At 37.2% G+C, this 12922-nt stretch overlaps 2 protein-coding genes across 5 annotated transcripts in view; one reads left to right on the top strand and one right to left on the bottom strand.

Annotated features, from left to right (window-relative positions):
• LOC136029346 (serine/threonine-protein phosphatase PP1-beta catalytic subunit) overlaps positions 1-1950 on the bottom strand; it is a 47009-nt gene extending 45059 nt beyond the window's left edge. Inside the window, exon 1 of the mRNA XM_065707645.1 lies at positions 1790-1950. Within this exon, the coding sequence (XP_065563717.1) occupies positions 1790-1841 (52 nt within the window). The 5' untranslated portion in view covers positions 1842-1950. The remainder of the gene's footprint in view (positions 1-1789) is intronic.
• A 5497-nt stretch (positions 1951-7447) lies between these two features.
• LOC136029347 (REST corepressor 2-like) overlaps positions 7448-12922 on the top strand; it is a 53466-nt gene continuing 47991 nt past the window's right edge. The window contains exon 1 of one of the 4 annotated variants that reach the window (XM_065707646.1): positions 7448-7511. The gene's annotated coding sequence lies outside the window, so the exon portion shown is untranslated. Of the gene's footprint in view, positions 7512-7667; positions 7749-7792; positions 7814-12922 lie in introns of those variants that run through there. The other 3 variants (XM_065707650.1, XM_065707647.1, XM_065707648.1) reach the window with 3 other exon arrangements.

Here is a 12922-nt window from a genome sequence, read left to right on the forward strand (position 1 = left end):
GGAAGGCCTTCCAGTTGACGTACTCTTGCTGGACCAAGCCAAAGCTTTCGAGAAGGTAGTACACTCGTACCTGGAAAGGAAACTAGAGTTCTATCAACTCCACCAAGATGTAAGAGAATGGATTATCCAGTTTCTCAAGGATAGAATACAGAGGGTGATGATGTATGATGAGGAGGGGAATCAAATCATGTCAAACCCAACTCCAGTGCTCAGCGGAGTTCCGCAAGGAACTAAACTGGGACCTACCCTCTTCAACATGTTCATCAATGACTCAGCCCAGTCAGTGCAAAATGACCTTAAACTGTTTGCAGACGACTCGAAATTGTTTGGCCCAGTCGCAAACAACCAACAGTGCGCAGCTCTGCAGGCAGATCTGCACACCCTCAACAACTGGTCCTCTTCCTGGTCCCTCGAGTTTAATGCTGAAAAGTGCAAAGTCCTACATCTTGGCCCTAAGAACCCAGGAATGACATATACAATGACAGATCGTACTGGGAAGCTCATAACTTTGGAAACTGTCACCGAAGAAAGAGACCTTGGGGTCATTGTTGATGACAAAATGAAATTCCATAGTCACAGCAAATACCTAGCTGCAAAAGGCAACAGGTCCCTTGGTCTCATCAGACGTAATATCACCAGTAGATCTCCCAGGACAATCAGGAAGCTATATACAGGACTGGTCAGACCGCAACTTGAGTACGGAGTCTCTCTTGCCGTTCCCCACTATGTCGTGGACAAGATGATCCTTGAGAGCGTTCAGCGGAGGGCTACAAAACTACCAACCAAATGTAAGAACCTCTCGTACCCTGAACGCCTCAAAAAACTCAAGCTCCCAACCCTGACGTACAGGAGGAAACGCGGAGATGCAATCCTGACCCACAAGCTGCTGGAGAATGGTGTCACACCAGGGCTTTTTAATAAGTCGCTCTCTAGCCACACCCGGGGCCACACCAAGAAGCTCCAGCAACAAAGAAGCTCACGGAGAGAACGTTCCAACTTCTTCTCAACTCGTGCTGTTCCACTGTGGAATTCCCTTAGTGAAGAAACAGTTCAGTCCAAAACTGTTGACAACTTCAAAAAAGCAATTGACCGAGACTGGGCAGCGATGGAGTGGAAACTACACTGGGAGGCCAGTGGATCTACTCAACGGAACTAGACAACGCACTTCCACCTCCATCACTCAACCGGCGAATCTACAGGATGTTCACCCAACCTTATTCGCCGGCCAGTGCGATTTAAGGTAATTTAAGGTAATAGCCTAATACATTTTTCAAATGAACAACTTCAGAACATTAGGCATAAGAATAACATAAGTTTAGCCTGTCAGTATATTTAAAATACTCAGTATTGTTTATGCTTAAAATATTTGATCTAATCATATGCTTCTTAAGGAAATCTAGGCAAATCTAATGATAAAACAATCAGCTTTCTTGGTGGTAACCTATAATAGAGATTGCACAGTTATTTAACTGCTGAAGTGGTGATTAGCTTCTTGAGTAATCTTATTTTACATGGGAGCATTGTCAGAAAAGCAACCATGATGTTTGGATAGACCATAAGATAGGGCCTTAGGAATCTAATAATAGGGTAGTCTACTACTTTCATTTGTTTGAATATTTTGTTCAGAAGTGGCTAATCCCCAAACATTGCCAATATTACTTCTGTGTATTACAGTTGGGGTAACCGCCTATCCTTCAAATATACTCTTTGGTCTTCTATAGCCCAGCCTAGTTTATTTTTGTGGAAGACCTTAGAAATCCAAAATTAAACAAAACATGAGCAAACAAACCTTCTAGAAGTCTGGAAATTATACTATCTACATTTAATTCTCCTTCACTCATTTTGAATGCATCAACTAGGCTAAAAAGCCTAGCTTACTCAGAGTTAGAGAGAAAATTTGATTTACAAAAGAAAATGTTTATAAACATTAATGAATAGGATGATTATAATAATAATCTGCTTTAGATGGCACTGAGAAGATATAGTAGGGCTTGCCCACTGATTGTTACAGCCAATCACTTTTCGATGATCTCAAATTTCGCGTCATTACACATTTCGCCACCCTGGGTTGCCAAAGGGACACTTTTAGTGCTTTTTTGACACTTTTTCACTCTGGGTGACACCGTGCCACTATTGGGTGAAAAAAGGCCACTTTTTGAAAAAAAGGACACTTTTTGGCATTTTTTCAAAATCAGTACCATATGTATTTTATTTTCAGTTTTTCTTAACTGTAACTGCTTTTAATTTGTGCTTTTCAGGTTCGTTTCCGTCTTAGGGATTTTTTTATCGTATCCGCACTGCTTTTCTTTTCAAAAGCGCAAAAATTCAAACTTAGTGAAACATGTGACTTGTTCAAGAGAGTTTAGAAAAAGTTTTTTTGATAAAAAACTGAAGCAAGCATATTGCTGCTGGTAAGTAAAAGCTTAGGGTGTTTTATTACTTGTAGTCTACAGGAGTATGCAGAAGTTTGGCCTGGATAGTAGTTAGTAGCAAACTATCTGATCCTGATTTGCTGCTGCTTAATCATTTCTTGGACGAGGGTGAACCTCAGTTGATTTCCTGAATTAAGACATTAAGCTTTTGGTAAATATGCAGTTTAGTTTCACATGCATTTGAGAGGGTGGACCTGTTCCATATGGGCACAGTCTAACCCACAAGAAAATTATCTGGTAACTGTAAACATGTAATACTGTCATCAACTGAACATCACATCTAGTGTGCCAAGTGCTAACTAAGAAAATGTTCTTTTTGCCCAAAGTGATGAAAGGATGCAAGAACAACAGTGAAAAATGTTTTGCTTTACATTCTGTAACCTGGTGGACTGTTTAAAGCAGAAACAGAAGACTGTTATCAAAACCAACCAAGCTTCCAAGCCATTTCATAAGCAAATTGGCAAAATTGTACCTACCCAATCACATGCAGTGTGGTCACCCCTGGTTACCTTTTTTGTGAAACAGTCAAAGGAACCCTTTGCAGACAATGCTTCAAAAGATAAGGCATCCAAGATTCAAGCCTACATGAAAGAGCCTACAACTAAGGCATATCTGTACTTTCTGGCTTCTGTGCTTGGTAAGGTAAATACATTGAACATACAGTTCCAGTCTGGGGACACAACGATCCACACTTTGATAACAAGCTTCAGATCAACATTGAAAATGATCATGAGATGCTTCATGAAACTAGGAATCCTGAACAGAAGTGATGCTTTTGAGTTGCCTCTTGATCCCTGAAGCTACAAAGATGTGTTTTGTGGTCCCAACACAGAAGCTTAAGTGAATGAAGAAGGAGCATCAGGGAAAGCTGTTGAACAGTTTAGGCTGACTTGCTTGGGATTCTACATCAAACTGGTGAAGCAGATGAGAAAGTGGGTTAATCATAAAGATAAGACATTACAAGCTCTCGTGTATTTAGACCCGAAAGTTGCCATGAATGGAACTGTTGAAATGATTAGTCCATTAGAACCATCAGATTTAGCAAACTCCTGGGGAAAAGTCATAGCGAGATAGAGTCTGCTAGAGACACTCTAGAAAACCAGTGCCTGAGCCTGCCAGATTCCAAAGAAGAAATGAGCCTGAAGTCTGGTGGTGAAGAGCTAGTTTCCTCATCATCTTAGTTATGGAAGCTCTTGTTAGATGGGAAGAATCATGACGGCACTCCCAAATTCTTTGAACTATAAACCTTTATGTTGAACTTATGTGCATTACCTCACTCAAGTGCTGGTGCTGAAAGATAATTTTCTCAACTAACAAACATTAAAACTAACTTGCAAAATTGGTTGGAAATAAAAACTGTGGATTTCCTCATGCATTTAAAGCAGATGGTTACTTGTAGTGCTGCGTTGGTGGATTAGTCTCAGATTTCGCCAATATTACTTAACAAATTTCCGAGGTGGTACTGCAAGGCTGACGACTAGGATGAGAAAATATAGAATGAATCCGAACCTGACCTATTTGCTGACCAATCAGAAAACCAAATAACAGAATTCAGATTGATGTAGCCGAAGTTTTTTTCTCCAAAATGGTTAACCACTAGAAATTGATTTAAAAAAAAAAAATGAAAGCTGAAGATTTCAACAGATTTCTTGTACAGAAATTCTGCATTAAAGTTTAATTCTGCATTAAAGCATAAGCATGTCAGAACAAATACAATGATAAAATAAACGTTAAGGGATAAACATAGTTACAAAGTTATATCAATTATGAAAATGTGAAACAAAATAGGGAACAAAAGAGTTTTTGTACCTCATGGTCAACAATTGGGGACACCAGTCAAGTTGGGTATTTGGAGCTCTACAAGCACTAAGTCTTGCATTGGGAAGGATTAGGGAGTATTCTTTGAAGGGTGGAAGAAAACGTCTATGATAGTCAGAACTAAGGCACTTGTGCCCAAAGTTCATGGTAAGGAAGTGACGTTGTGATTCCAATGTAGTGAGTTCAAGTCTAGCCAAACCTTCATCGTAAGTAGTATAGGATGTCCCCAGTATAGATTTTATAGCTCTTTTATGAATGCTTTCAATTTTGGAATATTGGGATGTGGTTAACCTAGGGTGTCAGACAGGGCAAGCACATTCAAGACAATGTCTTGTATAAGAAAAATACATTATTTTAAGGTTCTTGATTGATTTGAGAACCGTTTGAGAAGGGAGAAATATTTAAGGAGGAAACCGCCTGTTTTAAATAAGTGAAAAGAGTGAGATTTCCATTTAAGGTCATTGTCCAAATGCAATCCAAGCTGCTTAACCATGTTTAAATTTGGAATGCAAAGGTAATTATTGATTGGGGGTACATTTTTTAAAAAGGAGAATAGCATTAAATTGCTTTTCAGTGTGCTTAGATTGAGTTTAACATTGTCAAGGTTGTTCTTTAAGTTGTTAATGAGTGATTCAACACCCGAAGTGTTAGGGGTTTGACGAAGGTTAATTAATGTCAATTAATCTGCAAATTTAAAAGTGTTGTCAAAGTTTGGTAAAACATTGTTAAAAACAATTAAAAATACTAAATGATCCAATTTAGTCCCTTGGGGTGCTCTACAGGAAATCTAGGTAAAACCTGATGAATCTCCGTTAGGGAGGACTACACATTGCTCACGATCAGACAAAAAACTAGCTACCAAGCGTAAAACAAAATCTCTGACACCTAAAGCCCTTGCATTATCAGTAACTGTCTGATGATCCAAGTTGTCAAAGGCTTTGCTAATATCAGCAAAAACAGCCTCAACATAGGAACTACGTAACTCAAGATGTTTGAAAACAGTGTCAAGTATATAACATAAACAATGGGTGGTGCTATGATTCGGCCTTAAGCCAAACTGATTTGGATTAATTTTATCTTGAATATCGTTAAAGAGGAAATTGTAAATAAAACTTTGAAAAATTTTAGAGAAAATAGAGGTTTTTGATATTGGTCTTAAGTCGGAGGGAACTTTTGGGGTCTTGTTTTTCGGTGTAGGTGACATAATAGCTCGCTTAAAACACACTGGAAAAATACCATCTACAAAACATTGGTTGAAAATTGCAGTTAGAGGTACACTTAAATAAGAGGCACATTTCACACTCAATTTGGTAGGGATATCACCTGGGTATACTGACTTATTTGTATCAAGATTTTCGAGTTTAAGCTGAGTCTAATGTATTTCAATCACAGAAATTTCACTCACTGCACTGTTGGCTGGTGTATTTTGGAGTGGCGGGTGATCTTTACAAGTTGAAGCAAAATAATCATTTATGATGTCCGCAGTCACAGGGTCACCATTACTATGCAGCAAGAGAAACTTAGAAGAGACCTTTCCCATGAGATCTTGGATACATTTGTGGAAATTCTTAGGGTTAAAATACAGTAACTTATTGAGCACGTGAGCACTGTGCTCTTTTCTTGCTTTACAGATTTCACTAATAACAATGTTTCGAAGTTTTCGAGATTCTTGGAAAAATCCTTCTCTAAAGAGTCCATCGCATTCATTTATTAGGCACAAATTTTTTTTATCTATCCATGGTTTACAAGTGGATTTGCGATTGACTTTTTTCACTGGAAACGTGTCACAGTATAACTGGAAAAGTTCTGCTGAAAACTTAGAAGTCATTTTATCACCATTAGTAAGACATAGGATATTGGCCCAGGATTTGGAGCTAAGTTTTACTTTGAAATGGGAAATCTTCTCGTCAGTAATGGGCATATTTGAATAACTGATCAATGGTTTAGCGGGAAAGGATTATAAAGGGGTCCAAAAGATTCATAGATGGTCACTTGTCCCTAATGGAAGGGCAATTTTTGGGGCAAAATAGTAATCTTCAATTTTGGTAAAAATCAAGTCTAGGGTTTTATCACTGCGTGTAGGCGACCTGACAACGTGATCAAGACTAAAAGCAGCGCTAAGCCACTTTTGGTCTAGCTCATTAAAATCACCACATAATGTAATTGCAGCAAAGGGGTACTTGCAGCAAATTCTGTCAGTATAAAATTGCAGATATGCCGTCAGCTTCTTCTTAAATCCACTACGAGGAGGGTAATAAATAATACAAAAAATCATGCAAGATACGTCTTTTGGGAGGTTTTTGGGTCTGGTCCAGAGCCATAAAACTTCAGTTTTTGAGTTGTTCTCTATTTCAGGAGATGAAAGAATCCGATTTGGGAGGGTACACTCACAAAAAAAGCCACTCCTCCACCATGAGATAGAGGAATACCACCTTTGCCCAATCTGGCTTAAAATGATTAAGCCCCAGACTTTGGGAAATGGTAGACAAAATTTTGTAGAAGATCTGATATGCTACTAAAGGAAAAGAGGGAGCGAGGGCAATTAAGCCGTGTAGGCAGCGACAGACATCGTATCTGTGGTCTGCTGGCACAACTATTTTAAGCCCCTTCTTCGTTATGGCGTTTTTCGGCCGAGACGGCTGGGGCGGCTCATAGTGAAGACAGGTTTTATCACCATACAGAGTAGACATTTTGGCTGAAAACACATATCTAAACAACACAATTTGTCATTCATCTTAGTTGTACTCCATTTCTTTACGTTCCTGTAAAACCGCAAACGCAACACAAATGACTCAAAATTTTCTGCAGCTCCTGAAATAAGACCGCGCTTTCTAATTTTTTGCCAAAGACAACGAAAACGAAAACTGTCAGGCTTTACTGAGTTTTCGGAAGAAGAATAACTATTACAATCGAAGGTTCAAGAGAACCAGAGAAATTGTGCTAAATTCTTTTTCTTCTTGGCGTATAATGCGATTTGAGGTTTTAAATGGGACTTTACGTATTTGAAGAACCGCTTTGCTTTTACTTGAAAAAGAAGAACGCAAATCTGGCTCTGGAATTGTGAGAAAACCATTTAAAGCCTTTTTTTTGTCAACTTTTAAAGTATATTGGCTAATTTTCTAGGAGGACACTAAAAGTGTCCCTTTTTTGCTGAATTTGACACTTTAGTCACGAAAAGTTTTGGCAACCCTGTCGCCACCTAGTTGTAATTTAGCGTTGAATTAAGAAAGGTAAATATCTAAAAGGGAAAAAGAATACAAGGTAATTCTTGCTGTGTTCTATATTTTATGTGATCATGGTAATCGAATTAAATGATTCCTGCATCACTCCTATGATAATGTAGCCAATGTATTGTTGGTTGTAGTACAGAAATATAACATGAGATTTTCTTCAGTATATATGTACACCCTCAAATCCTTGGCCGACTTTCTTGTTTAGCCTATGTGACGATTGGTTCAAAAGAATGAATTAGAGAACTACATTTTAAGTTTTCATTGTGTAAATTAAAGTTATAAAATATGCATGAAATTGTTGGTTATGCATTGGTATGGTTTTTAATCATGGTAATAGGCCCAGTTCAAATCCTTTTCAGCTTAACCTGATCTTCTTAGCTTTAGTAAGGGTAGGCTACCACTGAAGTATTACAGCTTTTCTGAAGAAAATGCACTATTATATAACAGTATCACCGTTCAGTACTCTTTCCAAATATTGGCTGAGTCATTACTCTGACAAAAGCAAGACCCCCTCCCCCAAATGGTGACAGTTGCAGCTTTAGGCTCTAAGGAAACACTGCAGTAATACAATTATTTTCTTACAGTATACAGCATGTTTCTGTTGATCAGACTTCTATAATCAATTTAGACTTTTCCCAGTTAAAGATAGGAACTTAGACTGAGTTGGTAATAAGGGCTGAATTTTGGGCCATCTTCCACCTTAAACCCCTCTTCACTGTGCAATCTCTAGCAAAAAAGTGAAAAATGCTGCACATTCTTTAAACCAGCACGAAATTCAATTCAAAAGATGTACTGATGTAAAAAACTGTACAGGCCTATTACAAAACATTAACAGGTACTATGATGTAAAAATATATTAGCTATAGGCTAGATGGCAAAGTGTACTGGTCTTTGGAGTGCCCAATTGTTGCTTATTACTAAGCAGTTTCCAAGAATCTTAATTTCTAAACCATGAAACTCTTCACTGCCCAGTTACAATTTATATTAGAATTGAGTAATGCAAAGAAATAAAGGACAGATAAGCACAAGGAAATTGTGTGCTATAACAGTGTATGCTGAAATGATTGAGTTTTCTGTTGTCAATTTTCAAATTGTCTTTACAGTTGTTGTTGTTATATGGTTATCAAGTTGAAAATCAACCTGTTTTATTTTATATGTACACCCTCAAATTGTTGGTCAACTCTTGTTTACTTACATAACAATAATTTCAAGAAGAAAAATAGGACATTTGAAGTTTTAGCCTGTTTAGAAAAATAACTGGTAGAATATTCAGTGTCATCTTGTTTCCTGTTTTGATGACTCAGTGTCCCAAGAGATAAAATACTATAGTTTAATCATATTTTTTAAGGCTGCCAGCATCTTCAACTGTCTTCCCAAACCTTGGCAGATGCAGGGGGGACCCTGGGGCCCCCAAGATTTGTTCTTCCTTCCTCATTCCAAGTTTTTTCTTTGTTTTACTTTTTTTCAGAAGGAATTTGTCAATTATTGGCACCTTTGTCACATTGCCCATCCCCAATCTTTTGCTTGTTGGCACCTTTGTCACATTGCTCCCCCCTAGATTTTGCTCTAGATTTGTCCCTGTTCCCAAAATTTGTTGCTTGACAATTTTAAATATAAGCAAATAGGCTACAAGCATGGCTACTCAGAATGGTTTTGAAAAAAGTAGGTCTTGTAATACTAATAATCAGCTTCTTGAGGTTATTTTGGATTTTCAACATTTTGCCAATTTAGCTATACCCTTTGATTGCATTTATGTCAACATCTTGAAGGCATTTGACCAAGTTTCAATACCCATCCTTCTTCAAAACATGCAGCTTATAAATTGGGTAAAAAAATCAATTGTGTTTATTTGTGATTATGTAAATGGATTAATGTGTTATTCTCAATTAATGTGTTAAGTGGAGCCCCCCAGGGGAGCTGCATGGGTCCAATTTTATTTTGTTTATTTATCAATGATCTGCTTTTCTCTGTTCAGCATTCTACTGTCAAGATGTTTGGGGATGATGTAAAACTTTATCTACCAATACAAGACTGAAACAATGTGCAACTTTTACAAGAGGATGTTGACTCTCTGAGTGTGTTGTTGTACACTATGCTCATAAGCTCCAACCTGTGCATATTTACCAGGTGTCTGCCATATGAATCCCTTCTAACAAAATAGTACATGGCCTTGGCGTTTACTTTGATACCCAATTGAAATTTGATAAGCATGTTTGGAAATTGTAAAGAATGCAAATTATTGTTTGTTGTCTATAAAGAGATGCTTTAGTAAGTTAAACTTCATAATTTCTTACTAGTTTTGTTGTTTACTTTGTTTTTGCCAGTTTACTTTGGGTTAGTATTATGATTTTGTGGTTTTGTGACAAACATTGATGCTTACCAGTAATAATGAATAAATAAAATGATGAGTCTATTCTGATTCTTGTTATTTTTGAGCAAGGTGATAATTCTTTTGCAAAACATAGTATAATTTGTTTATTATTGCTAGTACTTAAAGGCAACAGAGTTTGCCCCTTTTGCTAATTATGAGTGTACAACTCAGTTAATTCATTGCCGTACAACATTTTACAAGAAAAGTAATAGCAAACAATCAGAAGTTATTAATGGTAATCAAACAGTTCGTGGTAATGAACTGTAGTAAGGAGCGACCCGGCTCAATAGTAACCAAAACTCTAAAAAATTGAATTTTGATATCAATAGCTACACCAAAAGAATCGAATTTTAATGCTGATTTTAAATATATAAGTTTCATCAAGTTTAGTCTTACCCATCAAAAGTTACGAGCCTGAGAAAATTTGCCTTATTTAGGAAAGTAGGGAGAAACACCCCCTAAAAGTCGTAGGATCTTAACGAAAACGACACCATCAGTTTCAGCATATCAGAGAACCCTGCTGAAGAAGTTTCAAGCTCCTATCTACAAAAACGTGGAATTTTGTATTTTTTGCCAGAAGACAAATCACGGGTGCGTGTTTATTTGTTTTTTTTTTGTTTTTTTTTCCCAGGGGTCATTGTATCGACCAAGTGGTCCTAGAATGTCGCAAGAGGGCTCATTCTAACTGAAATGGAAAGTTCTAGTGCCCTTTTTAAGTGACCAAAAAAATTGGAGGGCATCTAGGCCCCCTCCCACGCTAATTTTTTCCCAAAGTCAACGGATCAAAATTTGGAGATAGCCATTTTGTTCAGCATAGTCAAAAACCATAATAACTATGTCTTTGGGGATGACTTACTCCCCCACAATCACTGGGGGAGGGGCTGCAAGTTACAAACTTTGACCAGTGTTTACATTTAATAATGGTTATTGGGAAGTGTACAGACGTTTTCAAGGGGATTTTATTTTGTTTGGGGGTGGGGCTGAGGAGAGGGGGCTATGTTGGAGGAATCTGTCACGGGGGAAGAAAAATTCAATGAAAAGGGCGCAGGATTCTCTTGCATTACTATAAGAAAATAATGAAAAATAAACATGAAAACGGTTTTTCAAATGAAAGGAAGAAGTAGCATTGAAACTTAAGACGAACAGAGATTATTACGCATATGAGAGGTTCTAAAAATACTTTAGCATAAAGAGCGAGGTATTTAGGAGGAGATAAATACCTTGCTCTTTATGCCAAAGTATTTTTAGTAATTTCAACTATTTATTTTACGGCCTTTCTGATTCAGGGGTCATTCTTAAAGAATTGGGACAAAACTTACGATTTAGTGTAAAGAGTGAGGTGTTAACGAGGGTAAAAACCCCCTCGTATACATAATAAAAATGTAAGGTTATGAAAGTTTGTTACGTAAGTTAATTCTTAAGTTACGTATATTTTTTACTAATAAAAACGTTCGTTAAAAATTAAAAGTTCTAGTTGCCTTTTTAAGTAACCGAAAAATTGGAGGGCTACTAGGCCTCCTTCTCCACCCCTTATTTCTCAAAATCGTCTGATCAAAACTAAGAGAAAGCCATTTAGCCAAAAAAAAGTATTAATATGCAAATTTAATTTTATTAATTTATGTGCGGAGAGCCAAAATCAAACATGCATTAATTCAAAAACGTTCAGAAATTAAATAAAAAAAACTAATTTTTTTAGCTGAAAGTAAGGAGTGACATTAAAACTTAAAACGAACAGAAATTATTCTGTATATGAAATGGGTTGTCCCCTCCGCAATTCCTCGCTCTTTACGCTAAAGTTTGACTCTTTGCCACAATTTTACTTTTTAAAACAATTAAAAGCTTTAGCGTAAAGAGCGAGGAATTGCGGAGGGGACAACCTATTTCATATACGGAATAATTTCTGTTCGTTTTAAGTTTTAATGTCGCTCCTTACTTTCAGCTAAAAAAATTAGTTTTTTTTATTTAATTAGCTTCAGGAACGAGCCCCTATTTATTCAAGCCGAAATGGTGTTTTTGGATCTCTGTCATTATCTATTGAAAGTGGCCATTTGTTTTTTTTGTACTCTAAAGTTGGCCAGTCACAGATATTTTCACTTAGTGTATAGTTTGATTACAAAGGAAAATTTGATATCATTCAAGACTATTTAAGATAAAGCAGTAAAAATTATAAATAAAAGCATTTAATATCAAATGGCGGAGAAACTGGAAGGGGCTGTACCCCCTCCTCCCCTACCCCTGTCCAGGCCTAGAACTGTCACTGCTCCAACACCACCACCAACTTTCCAGGGAATAAATGACTTCACTGTATAAGTCACAGATCAGATGGGATCCATCTCATCTTGTATGATCTATCTGTATCCTGTGAACTTTAGGGATTTACTGTTTCCAACAAACTTGTTCGTTCTAATGCGCCATATCAGCTTAATCTGTTCCTTACAGACTGTCCTGATTCTTTTGAGCTGAATACTCATACCTTTGCAATTCATCCCATTGTTAGTTAAGTCCTAGGTAGCTTTTCCTTTCCACCACAAATCAAGTATGAGCAGCCTTTTCAACAATACAATAAAATGAATGGGATAGTCCTCGGAGTGCTTTTTCTACCAGAACTCAAATGCCCTGCGCAATAAGGGTACTGAAAAGGCTGAAGAGGTGTGTCAACAAATCATGTCTGGTTCTATAAAAACCATATTATAAAACCAAACATACAATATAGACATAAACACAAATAAACCCTGGTCTAATTTTAAGACTGGTATACCAGCAAAGCAGAAAAGACACAAATGCAGGCTTTGGTCTACGAGAAAAGGAGATTGAGTTGTGAAAGAACATAGTGATACTGTTTGTATGATTTGTAAACCCTGGTGGTAGTAAAAAGAATTGTGTCACCAAAATTCAGAATGCTCTTGCAGAGATGGTGAATTATTGTTATGGAGGTTATATCTGTGTCAGAACAGACATCTATTTGCTCCCTTCAGACCAAGGGGGTTAAGATCCAGGCCTTTGCCTGGTTTCTATTGAAACCCGCCATGTGCTGGTTAGTAGGTGAATTTGAGGGGTGATTGGCAGAT

This window comes from Artemia franciscana, chromosome 7 (genome assembly GCF_032884065.1).
Source record: "Artemia franciscana chromosome 7, ASM3288406v1, whole genome shotgun sequence".
Lineage (NCBI taxonomy): Eukaryota > Metazoa > Arthropoda > Branchiopoda > Anostraca > Artemiidae > Artemia > Artemia franciscana.